The sequence below is a fragment of the Panthera pardus genome, unplaced genomic scaffold (assembly GCF_024362965.1).
Source record: "Panthera pardus isolate Hobbes unplaced genomic scaffold, ASM2436296v1 HiC_scaffold_8, whole genome shotgun sequence".
Classification (NCBI taxonomy): domain Eukaryota; kingdom Metazoa; phylum Chordata; class Mammalia; order Carnivora; family Felidae; genus Panthera; species Panthera pardus.
The window spans coordinates 55,235,553-55,257,712 of NW_026527013.1; the positions used below are offsets into that span (position 1 = coordinate 55,235,553).

Genomic DNA, 22,160 nt, shown 5'->3' on the forward strand with positions numbered 1-22,160 from the left:
CAGGCAGAGGGATCACATGGAGAGGCCACAAGTAAGTGTTCTGGCCAACAGCCCAAATGAGGTCCCGGACAAGAGCCAGCACTAACCACCAGTTGTGAATGATGACTCTTAGGGTGATTCTAACCCCTGGCCATCAAGTTGCCCTTTGTCTTGAAGTTCTCTCCAGATATCGGGGAGTAGAGACACACTCTCCCCACTTTGCCCTGTCCAAACTCCTGGCCCAGGGAATCTGCAAGCATAACAACATGGTTGTCCTATGCCACTAAGTTTTGGGCACCACTTCTTTGAGTATTGATACTTGAGCAGACACCAGAATGAGAAGGAGAAACTGACTATGAGAAGATCGGGGGTAGGACGTTGTGGTGGTGGGAAAAGCAAGAGGAAAAGTCATGCAAAGGAAATGTATCTGTAGTATCTGAAGAGCAGCAAGAAGGCCACAGTGTCTGGAGTGAACAACGTAAGTGGTAGGAGGCAGTGCCACAGAGGTGGGTGGGGATCAGAGACCCTTAAGTGTCTCTTAGGGGATGGAGCTTCTCCAAGGGAATCAGTCATAGGGAGCGTCTCCTAGGCATGGTGATAACTTCCAGGGTTACCTCTCCCAGTAGGAAGAATGGCTTCTGAAAAGGCCTTCAATGCCTTAACCCAAAGGAAGAACCCATGGTAGGAATCTTCAGCTTTTGGTGGGGAGGGATTTTTTTTTTTAGAAGAGGAAATAGAGGATTGAAGGTGTCAGGGGATATAACTGTTCAACGTCTAAAACGAATCACTATGTATAAGAAAAAGCATAAACCCCACAGCCTGGCATTTTAGGTACCTGGTTTCCGGACCAATCACTTGACCCCCAATCCCACCTCCAACCTGCCTTTTCAAATTTATCCACGTTCTAACCATGTGTGATGATGCACCATTCTCCAGATATATCATGCACCTAGGCCCAGGAGCATTTCCATGCTGACCACTTGCCTTATGTACTGTCCTCCATCAACATCCTGGCCTGGTGGGCTCCTTCAAATTCCATCTTAGGGGCACCTCTTCTGACAATCTTCTTAGATACCCCAAGGGGGAATAAGTCTCTCTCTCCCCCATCCCCCTGCAGATTTTGCACAAAACTATAATTGTGCAAATTATACTTAGCAGAGTAGCATAACTGACTGTTTACCTGTTACTCTTCCCCATTCCACCCTTCCCCCCCACACACAAAAAAGGGATACCTATTCAAGGGCAGGTTCTGAGCCTTATTTATCTTTGGGGCTCCAAGGCCCATCTTAGTGCCTATAGCACTGTAAAAATCCTGTGATGTCCCATCCAAAAGGAATAAGCTGGATGGATGGATGGTTAGATGGTTGGATGGAAGGGTGGATGGAAGGATAGGTGGGTGGGTGGATGGATGGATGGTTAGATGAATGGGTTAATGGGTTGATGGGTGGATGGATGGATGAGGAGTTTGACAAGTGATTGGATGGGAGGATGGGTGGATGGTTGGAAGGATAGGTGGACCTCTGAACAGTGGATAAACTGAGGGGGGATATGAATGAGTGCATAAATGTGCCATAAGGGGCATACATAGATTAAAGGACAGATGAGTGGGTGAAAAGCTGGCTACATGAGTGGGTGAGAGTTTGATTATACAGATAGATGGGCAGGGGGATGAATGTATTTATGACTGGGTTCCTGGAGGGATGGGAGGGAGTATTTAAACCAGAAGTCAGCAAGCCTTTTCTGTAAAGGGCCACATAATAAATATTTTAGGCTTTGTGGGGCACATACAGTCCTGGCCATGTATTTTTCTTTACCTTTTTTGCCCCCAAATTGTATATTTGACAAGAGTCTAGTATCAAGAATATATGGAAAACTCTTACATCTTTTTTTTGAAGTACAGTTGATGCATCTTCATTGCCTTTTTTCACAAACATTTATTTTTTTAAGTTTATTTATTTATTTTGAGAGAGAGAGGGAGGGGGAGAGAGAGAGAGAGAGAGAAAGAGGGAGAGAGAGAATCTTAAGCAGGCTCCTGACATAGGGCTCGAACTCACAAATTGGGAGATTGTGACCTGAACTGAAACCAAGAGTCAGACACTTAACCAACTGAGTCACCCAGGCACCCCTTTTGCAAACATTTAAAACCTATAAAATCCATTCTTAGTTAATAGGCTACAAAAAAACAGGATCTTGGTCATTACGACTCAGGTTTGGGTGACGAGAATTTTTAGTTAGCTCTATCTACCATTTGACAAGCTCAGGGTTGAATCCCAAGCACAGAAGGCCAGAGGACACCCCCTCCACCCCCCACTGCCCAAAAAGAGCATAATGGAGCCAGAGACTTCTAGCTGGGGAGGTTCAGAATGCACGCTCAGCCCTTCCCCTCACCGCACAGCCTTGGGATTTCAATAGCATCGAATCTGTAAGGAGGAATTCTGAGAGAGAACCTGCCAATCTTAGCAATTAGAGATGGATCCAGAGTGGGGAGTGGTGGACAATGTCTCGCAGTTTACGGGCCTCCCTGAGGCTCATGTACCCGGCTAGGACTTGTAGTCACATTGGGGCTTTTCTGCCACTGCCATCCCCACAAGCACTTACATCATCAGTATAGCTCCAGATCACAATTTCCCGCAACTAGCTTTTGAGTTGTGACTTTTATGGGCTCGTTTTTTTTTTCTTTCTCTCTCCTCAGGATATTATTATGGATTACCAGAGGTTTCAGCATCTTTCCAACTGGCAGGAAGCAGTGCAAACACAGATGGAAGTTTCCCAGTTACAACCCTCTTAACAAAGTCATAAAACAAAAAGCCCAGCATTTCTGTCATGCTGCCAGCTCAGAAGCAAGTGAGAGAGAAGAAAACAGGAGAGTGAGTCTTCCTGCCCTTCCTAAGGAGATCTTTTAGGTATAAGAGGGTGGTACATTATGTACCTGAGGACTTTTGGGTTTTATAATGCATACAAAGCTCTCATCCTGAAGGGCAAAAATGAGGGGCTGGACGCACAGACCAGAGTAGTGCTCTGTCCTGCTTCCAGGAACCTGGGTGCCCTGCTCACATGGCAACAGGACACTAGGGTGATGCCACTGACAGGGGCCTCAGCTGGCTTCAGCAGGAGGCCTGGCTTGGTGCTGGGTGCTCTGCTACAACCAGAGTGGTCTTTGCCACAAAGAACTCCAAAGGCAGTCAGAAACGCGGGATTAACACACAATAGTGCACTAGAAATACAGGAACCTGGGTGTTTATCCTGGCTCAGTCACTCTCTCTGGGCTTCCATATCACCAGGAACAAAATATCAAGTGGACATTCCCAGTTCTGATGTTCTTGGATAGACATGGTGAACAATACAAAACAGCGTGGAATCAGATGCTGAACTACTAGGGGACTGGATATGGCTTAGAGACCTCAGGGAGCAGGTGCCCCGATGTTCACTCACTTCTCATGTCTCTGCTGTACCTTCTTCCCTCAACCCTCCTTATGACTCAGCCCAAAAGTCACATCCTCAGGGAAGCCTGCCTAGATTCCCCCAGGTTGTCAGTTCTTCCCCCATGCTCCAGATGATTACTCATTTACTAATCTGTCTCCTTCACTGGCCAGAGAGCTCCTGGGGAAAGGCCTCAAGGATCTTTCTATTCACCAGCTCTTGTCACACAGCAAGTGTTCAAAAAATATCTGTTGAACTGAAATGAACTGACTGCACAGGGAGACCTTCCAGGCAGTCTTGTGGGTTGTAAAGGGTGGCAGTGCCTGATACCCAGGCAGTCCCCAAGTCTGGGCTCCTTTCTTCTGAAAGTCCAGATGATTTCCTCGCCACTGGCTCAAGTGTTATTGCCCCAGGGCTGGGATGACTGAGAAAGCCTCTCTACACCCCAGCTGCCCTGTCATTGCACAAGCAATCACCTTCTCCATATGGACCTAAACATATGCATGCACCCACACACGCACACATAGGCACACACATGCATACATGCACACGTGTACACACGCACCCACACATGCATACTCACATGCACACACGGCAATGATCCAGAACTACGTCTGTCCTCCTTCTGCCGTCCTCAATAAGAGGGCTGAGGAAACTGCAAACACCCTTCCAGAACCCTCAGCACATCCCCCATACACCCCCTTCTGGGCAGAGAGGCATACTCATGGAAAGCATGCTGCTATTCACCCCCCGAAGCACATGAATTAGGGGACAGACGTCCACAAAAAGCCTTGGCGAACATTTGTCTGCTGCCAAGCCTCTGTTCATCGAAATCACCTCTGTCTCCTCACTGCTTTTCTGCCTCTTATATCATAGCCTTGTAAAAGGGCAATTAGTTTTGGACAATTAAAATGATTAACTCACCAGATGTAAGTGCTGAAGCATCTCCACGTATCTGCAGAGGGAAAGAGGGTTGAGTTTGCATTAATTCCCATCCTGTTTAAGCCAGGGAGGGGTGATGTTCTGTTAACAAGCTCAAGGCCACAGGCAGCTGCTTGGGGACTCACGCTTTCTCTGAAGACAGCAGTTCCTGTGCGATGACATGGGCTCTGGACTGTCCTTCTACCTGCAAGAGAGAACAGAGTGATCAGGAGGGACAGCACCAATTCAGATGGGGGAAGGGAGACCCCAAGCACTGGGTTTACAGAAGGACCTCCAAGCTGCCAGAGACAAATTCCACATACTTCTCAGCCCATTCCTGCCACTTACTCCCTGTGAGATCTTACTGTACCTCAGTTTCCTCATCTGTAAATGTGGATATTGGTAGCATCTAACTCAGGAGGCTGTTGAGCTAATGCCCAGCACACTGTCCAACACACAGAAAGTGCTCAGCAAGTGGCCACTATCAGGACTGCATGACCTTGGCCTCCACCCATAGGCCCAGTAACCTTGAACAACCTGTGGTTCTCTGTGCATAGGGAGCTCTCTTACTTCTTGCTTTTGCACATGCTGTCCCCTTCCCCTTCTCTGCCTGGCTAATTCCCAGTTATACTTTAAGACTCAGCCATGGTATCTATCACCTCCTCCAAGGAGTCTTTTTTGAACCCCTTCGTGAACCAGCTGGGTTTGGTATCCTTTCTGAACATCCTCCTCTCAGGACACCAATTATGTCTCTCCTAGAAGGAAGGAACCATAATGGTTCACTATCACCCCTGCATGACCGGTACCTCACATACAGCAGGCTAGCTTTTGTTGACTGAAAGACAAATGAGTAAATGAATGGATGAATGAATGTCCATTCCGCTTTGGAAGCACCAACTCTCCCAGCTGACCTCAGGAGATGAGCCATTTAAACCATCTGAGGCCCAACTTCCGCACCTATAAGATTTGGGAATAAGTGAGATTATGTCTATGAACAGGAAGGATGGGCGGGGACTGAGGCAGATGCCTGGGCCTTCTGCCACAAGCAGGCCCCTCCTCTGTGGCCCCAAACCTGCCAGATATCAGACACAGCTGCTGGCTGGGATCCAGAAGAGCAAAGACTCTGTGGCTCAGCCTGACAGAACAGATGGCAGACGCCAGGAATGTTCAGGCAAGGCTGAGGTCAGAGTGGCCCACAGTGGAGCAGAGGGCACTTGGATGGGACACCTGGCTTTTGGTTCCAGGTCTATCACTGCCTCCTGGGGCCTCTAAGTGTGTGAATGTGTGATAAAGTGACCTCTAAATTCCCTTTTGTGCTGAACCTGTGTGTTACTAAACTCAAGGAGCCACTGGTCAAGCCAGTGGTCTACTCTAATGACTAGAAACTCACTACCTATTAAGAGAGCAACTACAGTGTTATGGTTAAGAACACAGACTCTGGAACTAGGCAATCTGAGCTCAAATCTTTCTGCCTTTTGCTAGTCATGTAGCCTCTCTATACCTCAATTTTCCTATCTGCAAAATGGGTACAACAGGATAAGGATGCCTAACACCTGCATACTGTGAAGATTAAATGAGTGAGTGTATATACAGAAAGATATCTGTCTATCTCTATCTATGTATCTATACACACATCTCTCATTTGGAACAGTGACTGGTGTACAGTAAAAACCACAGAAATAATGGCTATTGTCATCTTTGCGGTTTTTGTTGTTGAGGCAGAAACCAGGGACAGAACCAAGTGCTCAGGGATGGAATAAGAAAAAACAATTTACAGGGTCATGTAGGGGAGAGGTCTCAACTGCAGAATGAAGGCTGAACCACTCCTCTGAGAGCGACAGTTGAAACACTGAAAACAAAGGGACACTGGGATGAACAAGCATCAAGTTCAAATCCTGGTTCCAGCATATTGTGTAATCATATGACGGATGGCAAACCATTTCCTCTGAGCCTCAGTTTCTTCATCTGAAATATGGTGGAGAATAATCAACCCGATCTCGTGCACTGGCCTTTTTGATGAGGCATTCCTGACTCAAGGCCGCTGTACTTGCTGCTCCTTCTGCATGCGATGCTCTTCTCCAGATCTTTTCATTCTTACTTTCTGACTTTTTCAGGTCAAAAATCACATCCTCACTGTGGCCAACCATGACCACCTGACCTAAAGATCACCCAAAGTCATTCTCTACCCCAGGGTTCCTCAGCCTTGGCACTACTGACATTTTAGGCCAGGAAGCTTTGGTTGCAAAGGCTGTCCTATGTAGTATAGGCTCATTAACAGCATCCATGGCTTCTACCCACTGGCCGACAGTAGCAGCTCCCACCCCAAGTTGTGACAACCAAAAATGTCTCTAGACATTGTCAAATGTCCTCTGGGGGGAAAATCTCACCCCTGGGTAAGAGCCACTTGTTATAACTTTTTATCTGGGTGTGTTCTTCTTTACAGCAGCCACATTACCTGATGTTACCCTTGCACACAGGATACGTTCAATCAATATCTGAATAAATACATGAAATGAGATACAGTGCTTAGCACACAGTAGGCATTCGATAAATGAGTTCCCTTCTCCAGCTACTCCATCCCTGACAGTTTCTTGGCTAAGAAGCATAGTGTTTTTAGAGATTTCATTCTCTCCAAGGCCACCTAAACAGGGCAGAACTTGGGCCCACGGTCAGTCTCCCTCCTGCATCTCACTGCTGTCTCTTGGCGGGCTGTCACAGCATCCATGGAGCAGGAGGGGAAACAGCGAGGCCTCCAGAGGCCTCCAGCCTCACCTGGCCTCCCGCCCTTCCCACAGGCGCCGAATTGTGACTCACTGTCTGCCTTTTGCATCTGCAGGGCTAGTGTGGGGTTCTGTGGACAAAAGCAGCTCACCCCTCCCAAGCAGGGGCTCCTGCAGAGTCCCACATGTGAAAAGTCTCTGCAAACAAAACCCTCGTAATGGAAAATATACCCTGCCAGGACAAGCCTTAATAGCTAAGAAACCCTGTGGTCAAGCTTCCATCAAGAGAATTACTTTATAGACAAAGGACAGGGGTCAGAAGTCAAGCTCAGGTTCTTCCCCTATAAAATGAAGACAAGATGACCTCTAATCTTCTAGGGGCCTGTGATTCAATTTTCACTTGTTATCCAGCATGATGCTGAGAGCCCATGGTGCTGTGTCAGAAGGCCTTGGTTCAAATCCCGGGCTCCATCCCTTCCTATGCATATATCCCTGGACAACTGATTCCTCTTCCATGAGCCCCAACTGTAAAACAGTGATGATAATAATACACACTTAATAATAGAACTGCTAGCATTTATTGAACACTTAGCATGTGCTAAGTATGGCTCTAAGCTTTTTACATGTATTCTCACTGCATCCTCTCAACAACCTAGGGGGCAAGGTACAATTATTAGCACCTCCATTTTACAGATGAGGAAACTGAGGGACAAGTAAGTTCTAAGATTTGCCCTAAGTCACTGCTAGTAAGTGGCAGAGCCAAGATTCAAGATCAGGTAGTCTGGCTTCAATAACCAAGCACTTAGCAGTGTGTCTGGCACATAGTAAGCACTCTGTAAATGGCACCTCTGCTCATTATAGATGGCAGGTTTTCCAAACTGGGAAACACCTATCCTTTACCTGTCCTCTAAAGGTAGTAGCAGGAGTCTAGCACTCCTGGGGGAGCCCAGGCTAGTCCTCTGGACTCAGTTCTCTCTGATTTCCAACCCTAGGAGCAGTGCCTGCCATGGTACATAGGAAAGAGAACTATGCTGGAAGTCAGGATGCCCGGACCCACATCCCAGGCGGGCTGTGTGACTCAGGACAAGACCCTCTCGGATGCCTCAGTGTCCTCATCTGGAAGATTGAGTCAGCATTCTCACCTGAAAGGATGAGATGATGAGATGATGGATAGGAGTCATCAGGCCCACCCCAACTTTTGGAGTTGTTGTCATTACCATTGTTACATTGTCGAAGCTGTCATTCCCCCAGACTTCTGGTAGGGCTGGGGCACGGGCCATTCTGCACGTCCTTCCCAACCCCTCCTGCCAGACGGGCAGACTCTGGGTGGGACGTACGGGGCCGTCCAGCTTTAGTGCCTCTGCTGATGATGGATGTGTCTTCACCAGCCCGACAAGAAGGGGGCCTGGCAGGCCATGTGCCCGAAGCTCTCCTCAGAATCTGCTACTGGGCGTTGCCCAACCGGGCCATTTAATATAGATGTTTGTTTAACCAGGAAATGAACTCTGAGGTTGACGGCAGTGTCCAGGGACAGACTTCTGGGAACAGGGTTCCTCCCAGGAACGTGGGGGCTGGGGGCGCCAGGGCCCGCACTATCGCGTTTCTCAGGCTGTGGGTGTTAATATCAGGCGGCCACTGGCCCCTCTGCCCAAGGCCGAAGCAGCTTATCTTCCCCGTTCCCCAGGGCCGCCCAGTCCTGCACTTCCTCCCCAGGCCCTGGGCGAACCAGCCGGTCAGTGTTGGCTATTCTGAGACCAGGTTGGGAGGGCTAGTCCTCCGTTAGGGACCCTCCTGTTTGCAGTCCCAGAAAGAGCTGGGAGTCCTAGTCCTCTGTCTCCATGCCTCAGTTTCTCCAGCTATGAAATGGTGGGGGGGGGGGGGAGGGCTTAGCCTCCTTCTAGAAGAGCAGTTCCCCAAGTGTGGCCTGAGAACCTCTGGGGTTCTGTCTCCCTTTTCCAACTAGTTATCTGTGAAGCTGGCCCAAACAACAGTTCTGACAGACTGAGCACACAGGCAGCAGGGCCCAACTGTCTTCTAGGAAGCCAGACATTATGAGTATTTGCAAAAATGGAAAACTCATGTCACACTCCTCATTAAGTCTTTCTGAAAAGTTACTCTTCATAAAAAAAGCCATTTATGTTAACATGCAGTGGACTTATTATTGTCATCTAAAACAATTTTTTTTAATGTTTATTTTTGAGAGAGAGAGAGAGAGAGAGCAAGAGAGAGCAGGGGAGGGGCAGAGAGAGAAGGAGACACAGAATCCGAAGCAGGGTCCAGGCTCTGAGCTGTCAGCACAGAGCCTGATGTGGGGCTCAGGGCTTGGACTCACAAACTGTGAGATCATGACCTGAGCCAAAGTCAGACACTTAACCGACTGAGCCACCCAGGTGCCACTTATTACTGTCATTTTTTAAGTGAATTAAAAGATGTTTAAAAATTTTTCTCAGTGTTATCTTTTCATGTGGTAAATACTGACTGATAAAACCCATAGAAACAAAAACTCTTTGGGGTCCTCAATCATTTTTAAGAGGAAAGAGAGGTGGGAGACCAAAAGGTTTTGAGAACTACTGTCCTAGAGGTTGTTACAAAGCTCATATAGGATTGTAGATGGAAAAGCTTCTCATTCTCAGTGAAAAATTACAGAGGAGGGAGGCATCGTTATCACTGTGTAATAGTGATAGTAACAATTATTATTATTGTGAGAAGCAGGCCAGTGAACCTCCAGCTTTATGGCCTGGCCCTCAGGATGGCCCCAAGTAGGCCCAGAGGCCACATAGTCCTTCTCCACAATGTTCTACTTTGCAGAAGAGGAAGAAACCACCCCCAAAACTCCTGGTTTCTAACTGCCTTCCCTGCTTGCAGGCCTCCTGGGCTCATACATGCTCTGCCTTTTAAAAAAATTATTTATTTATTTAAAAAAATTTAAAATGTTTATTAATTTTTGAGAGAGTGTGAGCAGGGGAGGGGCAAAAAGTGAGGGGGACAGAAGATCCAAAGCAGGCTCTGCACAGACAATAACGAGCTTGATATGGGGCTCGAACTCACAAACTGTGAGATCATGACCTGAGCTGGAGCTGGAGGCTCAACCGACTGAGCCACCCAGGTGCCCCCATACCTGCTCTGCCTTTAAACAGCTGCCTCCTTCTTTCCAAGTTTGTCTTTGCCAGTCCCTGGCCAAGCCCCATGTCCTGGGTCTTAACACCTGGCTAAGTCCTCCCCATCTGTGGGACGGCATTCCATTCTCTCTGCACCACAGCCTTCGGCCTCTCAGCTCCTTGACTTTCTTCTCAGATAACTTTTGCCCATATTTACATCCGCTTCACCTAGCCTGGGCCTTCTACACACTCAAAACTGCCCCACCTCTGAAGTGAACTTTCTGGTCCCCATCTTAGACCGGAGTTTCTAGCGTCCCTCCACCCTCAACTGAAATTGTCTCTTAGCTGATTGGGATCTCTAGCCTTTCACCTACTCCCATCCATTCCAGGTCACGGTGGCCACCTTCTGCTGTCACGTGAAGCCTCGAGTGGTTCTCGTGGTTCCCTACCACTTGCAGGAAAACACGTCATCCAGAATGATGCTGAAAGCACGGGCTCTGGGGTCACAAGACCTGGGTTCACATGCCAGGCTCCGTCCCTTCATACACCTATGCCCTTGGACAAGTGATTTCTCTTCATTGTGTGAAACAGCAATGATAATAATACCTACTTATTAACAGACAGCTACCACTACTGAACACTTAGTATGTGCTAAGTATGGCTGTAAACTTTTTATGTGTATTCTCACTGAATCCTCCCAACAACCTATGAGCAAGGTACTATTATTATCACCTCCATTGTACAGAGAAGGAAACTGAGGCACAAATAAGTCCTACTCTTTGCCTGTGACTCAGCCTAGAGACCCTTTTCAGAAACCTCTCCTCTGTTCCTCCATGCCCCCAGGGAACTCAGTTTCACACCTTGTTTTTCCCTACCTCTGGGCCTTTTGGGCTCATGCAGGTCCCTGTGCCAGAACTTCCCTATAACCTCAGCAAATATCTCTAAGTCACACACTAAACCTGAGGTGGGGCCGGGCACCACAGCAGGCATCCCGCTGCTCCATATTTGCCAGCCTCCTTGGCCACACAGCCCGCTGAAAGAAAAACCCATGCAGAAGGGAGCAGAGGCTGCCTTCTATGGCTGTTTCAAGCCCTGGGGAAATACTGTTGAGGGTCCCAGTGAAAGGGCTTGCTGGCATGTTCTGAGGCCACATCTGGAGAAAGGAGAGTGCTCAGAACTCGCAGGTGGCACCAGATTCCTGGAGAGTGCTGTCTCCGGAAGTTCCTCCAGGCACTACTATCTCAGACATTGTCCTTCTCCTTGGAATTCAGGTCGGAGTTTCCAGCACAGCCTTCGACGGCCCCTGGGAAATTCAGACAGGAGCTTGGGGAGACATGGCTCATTTTTATCCCAGCTGTCACCTGTGCTCCCACAGGAGGCAGAGGAGGGATAAAGGTGGTGAAAGAGAGGCAATACCTGCCAGGAGGAGGGCGGGGAAAAGGTGGGACCAGAGGTCTTCTGGCTCCCCCAGCACTGAGTGGCTGCCTCCAGTTCATGATGACCCCTGCCTTATTCTAGTTCTTGAAGTCAGGCTGGTGTGAGTCTGGGTCTGGCCTACATGCTTTAAAAAACTTTTAATTTTGGAAGGACTCTGGTTCTGGATGCAGTCTGTAATACATTCATACAAGCAGCATGTTATCTTGGAAGGTGTCGAATCAGAGATCAGGAAACCTGATTTTTACTCCTAACTTTGCCTCTAATCTGTGGAGTAACCTCCAGCAAGTGAGGGCCTCTCTAGGAGCTTTAGTTTTCCCTCCTGTAAGACAAAGCAATCTCTTGCATAACTGAGCTGCTATACCCACTGAGTAAGAACTCTCGATTCCCTCTCCCCCAGCCTCTGGCAAGCATCATTCTACTCTCTGCTTTGACTGTATCAGATTCCTCACGTAAATGGAACCACACAGCATTTGTCCTTCTGTGACTGGCTCACTTCACTTGGCACGATGTCCTCCAGGGTCATCTGTGCTGTATCATGTGACGGGATTTCCTTCCTTTTTAAGGCCAAATAATATTCCATTGTATGAACAGGCCTCACTTTGTTTATCCATTCATTCATCAATGGACATTAAGAGGGTTGATTTCATGTTGAGTGTTCTTACCACAATAAAAAACAAAACAAAACAAAACAAAGTGGTATCTAAATGTCCCTGTCAGCTCTCTTACCTTCTAGACTCTAAAGAGAGTGGCCATAACTATGATTGGCAAGTTCTCATTGTCTGAAGAGGCCAGTACATGGCTCATATGAGATTTGGTCCTGTCCTAACCACCTCACTTCAGTTCATGAAAGGACCTGCCATGACCTCAAGAAGCCAGTCAATGGCTGGATTCCATACTGTTTGTGCCTCCTATGCACCCTCCTTCTCCTTTCTACTTAATTATGTCCTACTCTCCTTTGTGAAGCACTAAGGCCTCACCTCTTCTTGGAAACCTCCTTGATTGCCCTGACTCTTAAGACCTGGGACACTTATGCTGTTTAGAGTTTAGTGCACACAGCTGAGAACACTGGGGCTGCCCCACAACTGTGCTATCTCACAGCCAGCCATTGTTTTTATATCACGAGATATAACATTCACAAAAGAGCATAAAACATAAATGTAAGGTTTTTTATGTCAATAGCTTTCTCATTCCCCAAATTGGCTGTGTGTGCCCCATGGTCAGACACCCCGCTGTCTTCTTTCCTGGCACCTCGAGGGCTGAGGGCCCTGTGGGGGCTCCATACAGAATGGGTGGCTGACGCACACAGGCCAGAGCTCAAACTTCAGTGAGGAGACATACTGCTGGGGATCTGGTAAACATGCAGATCCAGATGCGGTGAGTCCGGCGGGTGTGGGGGGTGGTGCCTGGGTGCTACAGGTCTGTATGTCCACCTCTGGGCAGCAGGGCTGCAGACTAGGTATATGGAGTAGCTGCTATGAAGCCAGGAAGGAGAAAGCGAGGGTGAGTATGATGGTGGCCCCAATCCCACACTGGGGTCAGGGGTGTATCTAGGACATGGCAGAGAGGAAAATCAGCCACAGAACAAGCTCTCTTAGGGTCGGGGCACCCTAATGCCTCATACCCAGCCTGCTGGCTCCTCACAGCCCTCAAGGCCTCCAGGACTCTGTGAACAAGGGGCGTGGGACACAGGGCTGCCCTGGCCACCTCCAGACCTCTGAGCCCCTATTCTGAGAGTCTGTCCTTCATCCTCCTCTGCTCACACTGCCTCCAGATGTCTCTTGTGTTACTCTGCTAAATAGCTGCACCCTCTGCATGGTTACCAGGGAGCTGGTGAGAAGCCGGGTTGGCTCCCAGCTTTGCCCCTCACTGTGCAAAGTAAATTATACAGGACCAAACAAGTGTTTTCATTTTTTTAAAGTTCTTAAAAGCTTATTTATTTTGAGACAGAGAGTGAGAGTGCACATTTTGAGAGTGACAGTGATAAGCGGGAGGAAGGGCAGAGGAGGAGAGAGAATTCTAAGCACGCTCCACACTCTCAGAGCCCAGTGAGGGGCTCAAACTCACAGACCATGAGATCATGACCTCAGCCAAAACCAACCAAGAGCTGGACATCAACCAACTGAGTCACCCAGGCGCCCCAAGTGTCTTCATTTTACTGTCATGCATCTAAGTTTGTTTTCCTTACTTGACTGCAGAAACTGAGTCAAATCTATTATTTATTTATTTATTTATTTATTTATTAGTTTTTATTAGTTTTATTAGTATTTAATTAGTTTTTATTAGTTTCATTTGAGAATATTTACTAATAGTACTGAGTACTATTTTACATCCCAGGCATTCACAAATGTGAATAGGAGAAGTGTGGTCCTGCACTTCTGGAGCTATTATTACAGGGAAAGGCATATGGCATGCATGTAAACAGAAAAAGAAAGACATAATCACAGCTTGAAATAAGTATGAGGAAGGAAGTAGATAGCAATGCTGCAATGGAACGCTTAAGGATGAGCAGAGGCGGCCTCTTTGAGGAGGTGACATTTAATCTGAAACCCTGAGCCAACTGTGCAAAGGGCAGGAAGAGTGCTTCAGGAGGAGGAAACTGCAAGCACAAAGGCCCTGAGGTGGGTGAAGAACGGACAGAACCTGTTTTGGAATCCTTTATGATGCCCGTCCAAAGACCTTGGAGTTTGTTGAATTTCATCTGATCTGTGATTAACACATGGCAATAGAAGATGAAACGCCAGAGATTTCCAAATTTTCAAATCTGGTGCCAACAACCAGAATGGCAAACACAAGAGGAGAAGCTGGCTGAGGGGATGGGAAGATGCTGGGTTCAGTTTGGGATGCGCTGAGTTCGAGGTATGGTAGACCCTCCTTATCTTTGGGGGATATGTCTCAAGATTCCTAGTGGATGCCTGACACCACAGATAGTGCTGAACCCCGCACAGGCACATCTTGGAGACACTGTGGGTTTCTCCAGATCATTATAATAAAGCACATACCGCAGTAAAGCGAGTCAAATAAATTATTTGCTTTCCCAATGCATAAAAGTTACGTTTCCATTACACTGCATTCTATTAAGTGTGCAACAGCATTACACCTAGAAAACAATGTGCATACCTTAATTAAAAATACTTTATTGTTGGGGCACCTGGGTGGCTCAGTCAGTTGAGCCTCCGACTTTGGCTCAGGTCATGATCTCACAGTTGGAGAGGTAGAGCCCCACATCTGGCTCTGTGCTGACAACACGGAGCCTGGAGCCTGCTTCCGATTCTGTCACTCCCTCTCTCTCTCTGCCCCTCCCCCACTCATGCTCTCTCTTTGTCTCTCAAAAAATAAATAAATGTTTAAAAAAATACTTTATTGCTACAAAATGCTGAGCCATAACCACTGATCATGGATCACCAGAATATAATAATGATGAAAAGTTTGACATCGAAACACTGTGAGAATGACCAAAATGTGACACAGAGACACTGAAGGGAGTAAATGCTGTTGGAAACATGCTGTCGACAGACCTGATCCAGGCAGGGTTGCCACAAACCTTCCATTTGTAAAGAATGTAGTATCTGCGAAGTGCAACCAAGTGCACAATAAAACAAGGTATGCCTGTATATACTGTTTTCTCCTAGACATACATACCTATGATAAAGTTTAATTTATAAATTGGGCACAGTAAGGGATCAACAATAACTAGTAATAAAATAGGACAATTACAACAATACATTGCAAGAAAAATTCTGTGAGGGGCTCCTGGGTGGCTCAGTCGGTTGGGCGTCCGACTTCGGCTCAGGTCATGATCTCACCGCTTGTGAGTTCGAGCCCCAGGTCGGGCTCTGTGCTGACAGCTCAGAGCCTGGAGCCTGCTTCTGCTTCTATGTCTCCCTCCCTCTCTCTGCTCCTCTCCTGCTCACACTCTCTTTCTCTCAAAAATAAACAAATGTTAAAAAAATTTAAAAAAAAAAGAAAGAAAAGTTATGTGAATGTGGTCTTCTCTCAAAATACCTTAGAGTACTCTACTCAGCCTGGTTCCTGTGATGATGCGAGATGATAAAACGCACATGTGGTGACATGAAGTGACATAAATGATGTCGACACTGCGATGTGTTAGGCTACTACTGGCCTTCTGCATATGTGTCAGGAGGAGGACCCCTTGCTTCCAGATCACAGTTGATCACGGGTAACTGGAACTATAGGAAGCAAAAACCCAAATAAGGGAGGACGACAGTATCTGTGGGGCTTTCGGAGGCTGGAGTGTGGGCCATGGAGAGAGGTCAGACCAGGAGCTCAGCTCTGGGAACGCCAGCTGAGGAGGGCTGGCCGCTGGCCTGGAATGGGCTGCCTGGGCAGAACACAGATGAGAGACAGGGGTGGAGGAGCTCGGGCCTTGGGAAAGAAAGGTCTCGTGTGGAGGCAGAGACAGAGTTGGACAGTGGAAACCAAGGGAAGAGGGAGCTCCCAAGGTGAGAGACCACCAGAGCTGAGGCTCAGGGTCTGGTGGACAGCGTGGAGGCCTGGCTCATGGAGGCAGGGAGGGCAGTGCAGGGCGGATGACAGCAGTAAGGGAGGTAGGGGAGTGGGGAAGACTGAATACGTCTGTGGGCTGAGGGAAATCCTTAAGAATGTCTGCAGCCCATCTCCCTCTCCTATGCTCCTGTCTACTGACCTAGTCTTCTAGCCCTTGAGGCTCAGTCCCGCTTTTCTGCCTCTGCACTGCTGTCTTCCACTCAGAATGCTCTGTCCCTGGACCCTCCCATTTCTTGCTGGCTCACTCTATTCAGCTCCCTGGTTTCTTCCTCATCCTAAAGACCTCAAAGAAACCAGAACTCTCCTGCGCTGCTGGTGGGAATGTAAAATGGGACAGCCATGGTGGAAAATGGGATGGCAATTCCTCAAAAAATTAGAGACATGATTCTCGTATGACCTAACAACTCTCCTTCTGGGGACACGCGGAAAAGAACTGGAAGCAACATCTCAAAGAGACATCTGTACATCATGTTCATAGCAGTATTATTCACAATAGTCAAAAAGTGGAAGCAGCCCAAACACCCACTGATGGATGAACTGACAAGCTGTGATATGTACATACAAGTGGAATATTATTCGGCCTTAAAAAAGGAAGGAGACTGGAACACAGGCTACAACATGGATGTGCCTGGAGGACACGGTGCTCAGTGAAATTAGTCACAAAAGGACAAATACCGTATGATCCCACTTACATGAGGTCCCCGGAATAGTCAAAATCAGAGAAGCAGAGAGCAGCATGGTAGGTGCCAGGGGTTGGGGAAGGGGCTGGGGAGTTAGCATTTAATGGGGACAAAGTTCCAGTTTGGGGAGATGAGGAGTTCTGTGGATTGATGGTGGGGATGGTTGTACAATAGTGTGAACGTACTTAATGCCACCAGACTGTACATGTAAAATGGTTAAGATGGTGAATTTTATGTTATGTGTATTTTAACACAATTTTTTTAATTGGAAAAAAGCTTTCTCTAGCCTCACTGCCTCAATTTCCCCCCTCACCCCGCCCTTGGCACCCAGCTCCCACCTGCCAGGTTTGTTGTGTTTCTTTGATGGCACAGCGCTTTCACTGCCTAAACCCACCGCAGGGGCCTTCTGATTGTTCATCTCCTTCTCTAGGGGAGCTTCTACTCTAGAAGCCAGGCAGGGAGGCACCCGGTCTGTCTTGTGGCTGCTGTATCTTCAGCCGTTGGAAGGATGCCTGGCATATAGCAGGTGCTCAGTAAGTACTTAGTAAATACATTTCTGCTGAAGAGGAGGGACGGGGAGAAATGGAGTGAGGATACAGAGACAAGAGATGCAGACGGGAGGTAGTTCATGCTTGCGATGAGATGAGGATGTTTTCTGGGAAGGAGAGCAGGCTGCAGCCTGAGGAAGCTGCTGCAGGATTAGGAGGGCTTCCTGGGGACTAGAAGGAGTGAGAACAGGCCATGGAACCAAGGTATGGGGCTGCACAATGGGTTGACAAGACTCTGGCACAGAGAAAGCACATGGCAGAATTTAACCCAGGTGGGGACTGGCCCAGTGGAAATAACCAGAGTTCGAGGAGATGATCAGATAGAGGTGACAGGTGTGAGGCCTGGGGGCATGAGGCCAGCAAGGAGGCCCAGGCCAGGCCACATGGACCGTGGGCACAGCCAGGGAGGGTGTCACAGCAGGGCAGGCCTGTTCCAGAGGACAGGGCAAACTTCTGCCTGGGCTCGGGGGTGGACCCGTCAGGGAAACACAGGGACGGCAGGACTCAGGTGAGGGAGGAGGAGGCAGAGGGAGGAGGTGGCTCAGAGAGGCCACCAACTCCTGGGCTCACCTCTGGGGAGCTGGTATTTCGCTTGAAAAGTCTCGGTTAGTCTGAAAATCAGGCTTGCTGTCAGGGAGGAGTGATATGCCAGGTCGCCTTTGTCTCCTTTCACATTAGATCTATTTTTATGTCCTTCTTGCTTTCCCTTTTCTGCCCCCTCTTCCCTTCGACCCACACCCCTTGAATGTCCGTGAGTGGGAGAGAGGGCAAAGTCAGACAGGTGGGTGGACAGCTGGGCTCGGCCTCCTGTCCTGCTCCAGAAGGCTCTCCACTCCTGATGTGGCCACCTCAAAGCATCTGGAAGAGTGGAGCTCACCCCCTTTTGTTTATTTTTACATAACCCATATCAAACTCTAGGAAGGGTGGGGCTCACCCCAAACATACCTCCTGTGGCCCCAGGGAAGCAATTCCCGGCGGGGGTGGGGGGGTTCACTCACACCTTCCCTAGGTCTGCTCCTCTGAGGTGGCTGGAGATGGCAAATCTGGCTCTTTTCCCCCCTTGATGTGATGGAGGCCTTTGCCTTTTGGGGAAGTAGAACTTTCAGTGGAAGACAAAAAGATTACAGCAAATGCTGCCTCTCTCCACCCCCCACCCCCCACCAAAACCAAGAAAGATTGCACCCTCTAGAAATGTCCCTTCACATCCACTGAGGGCTGCTGGGAGGGTGAGCACTGCAACAGCCTCCTAGGGGTCACTATGGCTGCAGGTACAAAGATTGAAAATGCCCCTCTCTGACCCACCAATCTCTTTCTGGGATCTATGCTAGAGAAAAGCACGTACACAAGGAGGTGTGTGAACAAGTGCACTGCAAAGCTGTTAGTAGAGCATAAAAATTAGAAACACTATAAACGTCCCTCAGCAGCGGGATGGCCAAATAAAGGATAGCATATCCATAAATGGGAATACCATGCAGCAGTAAAATAAATAAATAAATAAATAAATAAATAAATAAATATGCTGTAGCAATGTGTGAAAATCTTATAAGATAGGTGTGTGTGCATGCAACCAAGTTAGGCCAGGTTTCTTACAGTTTGACATGACTCAACCTATCAGAACAACTCCACAAACAATACCATCCACTTTCCACTCATAACAAACAACGTATATAAGGGAATACAAGGGAGAGGTTCTGGAAAGACACACACCAAAGTGTGCACCACAGCTGGAGGAGGAGATGCAGGTAGTCCCAGAGGAACATTTAACAGAGAACTGGGGGACTGTGGGGGGAACCATCACTAGGTGGGGGGCCCCCTGAGGTACAGAAAGTTGCACAGGGGGTGCCCTACTGCTTTGTCAGCCCTTCAACTCTTCCTGGCCTGGTACCCAGACCCAAATCCCAGTGTCAGAGTGGGGACCAAATCCCAAAGAGCAACCATTTTTCTGCTTCCACGCTCCACAACCCCTGGGATGCTCAGAAAAGCGCAGAAAAGCCATAATCATCTCTAAATAGCACTACTGGGGCACCTGGCTGGCTTAGTCATTAGGCATCTGACTTTGGCTCAGGTCATGATCTCACTGTTCATGAGTTCCAGTCAAGTCCTGCTTCAGGTGAGCCCTGCTTCTCTCTTTCTCTTTCTCTCTGCACCCCCTTGCTCCCCACCCCTCCTGGGATTCTCTCTCTCTGCCCCTCACTCACTCTCGCATAGATATCTAGATATTTCGATAGATAGATAGGTAGATAGATAGGTAGAGAGCTCTAGATAGATAGATAGATAGATATCTAGATATTTAGATAGATAGATAGATAGATAGATAGATAGCTCCACTAACTTAAAGCTCCCTCCCTTGCCCTCAAGGAGCCAACAGTTCCTTCTGGGGAGAAGGGAAGAAGTGGAGAGGTTAAGAGAAGGCTTCCAGGGCTGTAGGGGAAACAAACAAACAAACACTGGGCTTGTAACTTTTAAAAATTTTTTTTTTCAACGTTTATTTTATTTTTGGGACAGAGAGAGACAGAGCATGAACGGGGGAGGGACAGAGAGAGAGGGAGACACAGAATCGGAAACAGGCTCCAGGCTCCAAGCCATCAGCCCAGAGCCCGACGCGGGGCTCGAACTCACGGACCGTGAGATCGTGACCTGGCTGAAGTCGGACGCTTTAACCGACTGCGCCACCCAGGCACCCCAAGGGCTTGTAACTTTTAAATCCAACCCCTTCAATAGCTGGCAGAGTAGCCTTGGGCAAGTTACTTAATCTTTGTGTCCTCTGTTACCCAGGGGGGGTGATGGCACTGACGGTGAATTTGTAGAAAGGAGCGAAAGAAGCCTGGAGTGCAGCAGACAGTGCACTCTACCCAGAGAGGGGGAGGAAGGGTCAGAAGCCAAAGCAGGAAGGACTGGGGAAGAGCCAGGTGGGAAAACCCCCTTCAACACTCCCACACCCCTGGGAAGGTAACTTGATGAAAAGCCTGAGCAGAGAGATAAATGAGGTGTTAGAAGAAATCAACGAGATGAAAACAAAATGAAGTCATGACCATTTATACACAAGGCTTGGGCACTTCCACGGGAGCAGTCTTTAGTCAACGTGATACACCTACCCTGGCTGTGGGAGGAGAGGTTGACAAAGACAGGGACACAGGCACAGGGCAAGGTGTCTGAAGGAGGCTTGTGAGGCAGGAGGTGGTGCTCCTCAGCCTCCCCGGCTACACCTCTGCAGACAAGCGGGGCCTGGGGGATGCAGTGGGGGAAATGTCAAGCTGGCCTCAACCTTCCTCGCCTGTCTCCCTGCAGCTGGGTGGGTGTCTCTCTTGGTCTGAATTCCCAGCCCCCAGCACCATGTGGTACTTCCTGCATGGCATGGAGTAACAGCTGTGTGACCCCGGACAAGTTCTTCACGTCTCTGTTTCTGCAAATAAAAAACACGGGAAGCAAACCCTAGCTCCCAGAAGCACTGTGTGGAAGGACTGACATCATGCCAGCGAATGGAAGTGAAGCACAGGACCCGAGCACCCTGTGGCGAGCACATATAATTACCACCAGCCACCAATGCCCAATGCCCACTAAGAGGTCTGGACCTCCACTCTGACTTGGTTCTTGTCCCAGGCAGGGCCTCAACTCACCGTCTGTGTCCAGACAAGCAAGAGCCCTTCTCTCAGCCCCATCCCCTCAAAGCACCACTGCAGAGTACGGGAAACCAGCTTTCAGTCCAAAACTGTCTTCAGTTAAGGAAACTCACACACTTCCCTTAACTCATCCTCAAGATTCCCACTTCACAGCGAGGAAACTGAGGCCCAGAGGCCTGAGGTCATTAGAATCCAGGTCTGTCTTGATTCCAATCATGCAGCTCTATTTCACTTCATTCACAAGGGCTCTTGGAACCCCAAACTTCCTCAGACCCAAGAAGCCCGTAGGAGCTGTCACCCTGGCATCACCAATGCAGAACCCCATGTCTGCCACGTGTCTTAAAGCTGCAGCCCCAGCTGCGCAGTGACTCTTCCTCTGTATCCAACTTGGGGCCAGCGACTTGCAAACAGCTCCCTTCTCACCAAGAGGGGGTGCAGTGTATGCTTCACCGTACTTTCTCGGCCTTCACATCTCTGATCCCCCACAACCCATCTGCCCCTCGTCCGGGGCAGGGCGCCCTACCTTGTGGGTGAGGCTGGGGTCTCTTGGAGCACTGTCCTCCTCCTCTGAGCTTCCCTGCTCTTCATCCGATGAGAGGTCCTCTTTGGGGGCCGCTGCCGAGATGGGGCAGACCTTATAGGGCTCTGTGTAGGCGCTGGGGTCAGAGCACAGGAGAGAGAAGGTTAGAGTTCCCTGTCCAGCACAGGCAAAGTGAACACACCCGGGGCCCTATTAATGCCACACGCCATTAACAAGTGCTCTGGGTGCAAAGCTCCATGCCTGCCCTCCATGGGGACCCAGAACTGAATAAGACACAGGCACAAACCTCTCTACCTGCTCCCACTCCAGCCATCCTGGCCTCCTTGGAGTTCCCTGAATATGCCACACTCTTTTGCTACCTAAGTGCCTTTACACATGATGTCTAAGATAGACTTGTCTCTCTGTTAGATACAAGGCAGGCTGTGATGCTGAAGGAGGGTACAAATAATTACTATGATGTCAAGAGATGTTATTCTGATTGGACCGGCAGTCTGGACAGGCCTGGTCAGGCAGCAGGGGCCATTCCCAAGGTGGTCATGTCCTCTGGGCCTGAATAAGTGATGCAGTACAGTTTGGGATGTGTATTGTGGACTCTGGTCCCTGTGTTGCCATCAGCTAGATCACGGACAGCACACAAGTCAATTTCCACCTAGGGGGATAATGATTCCTATT

The 22,160-nt window shown here is 48.7% G+C and overlaps 1 protein-coding gene across 2 annotated transcripts in view; it reads right to left on the reverse strand.

The window, feature by feature from the left end:
• Window positions 1-22,160, reverse strand: part of FGD5 (FYVE, RhoGEF and PH domain containing 5) — a 123,271-nt gene that overhangs the window by 48,349 nt on the left and 52,762 nt on the right. For both annotated transcript variants that reach the window (XM_019433569.2, XM_019433567.2), the window contains exons 3-5: window positions 21,471-21,603; window positions 4,467-4,525; window positions 4,324-4,354 (exon numbers count right to left, since the gene is read on the reverse strand). In XM_019433569.2, the coding sequence (XP_019289114.2) occupies window positions 4,324-4,354; window positions 4,467-4,525; window positions 21,471-21,603 (223 nt within the window). The remainder of the gene's footprint in view (window positions 1-4,323; window positions 4,355-4,466; window positions 4,526-21,470; window positions 21,604-22,160) is intronic.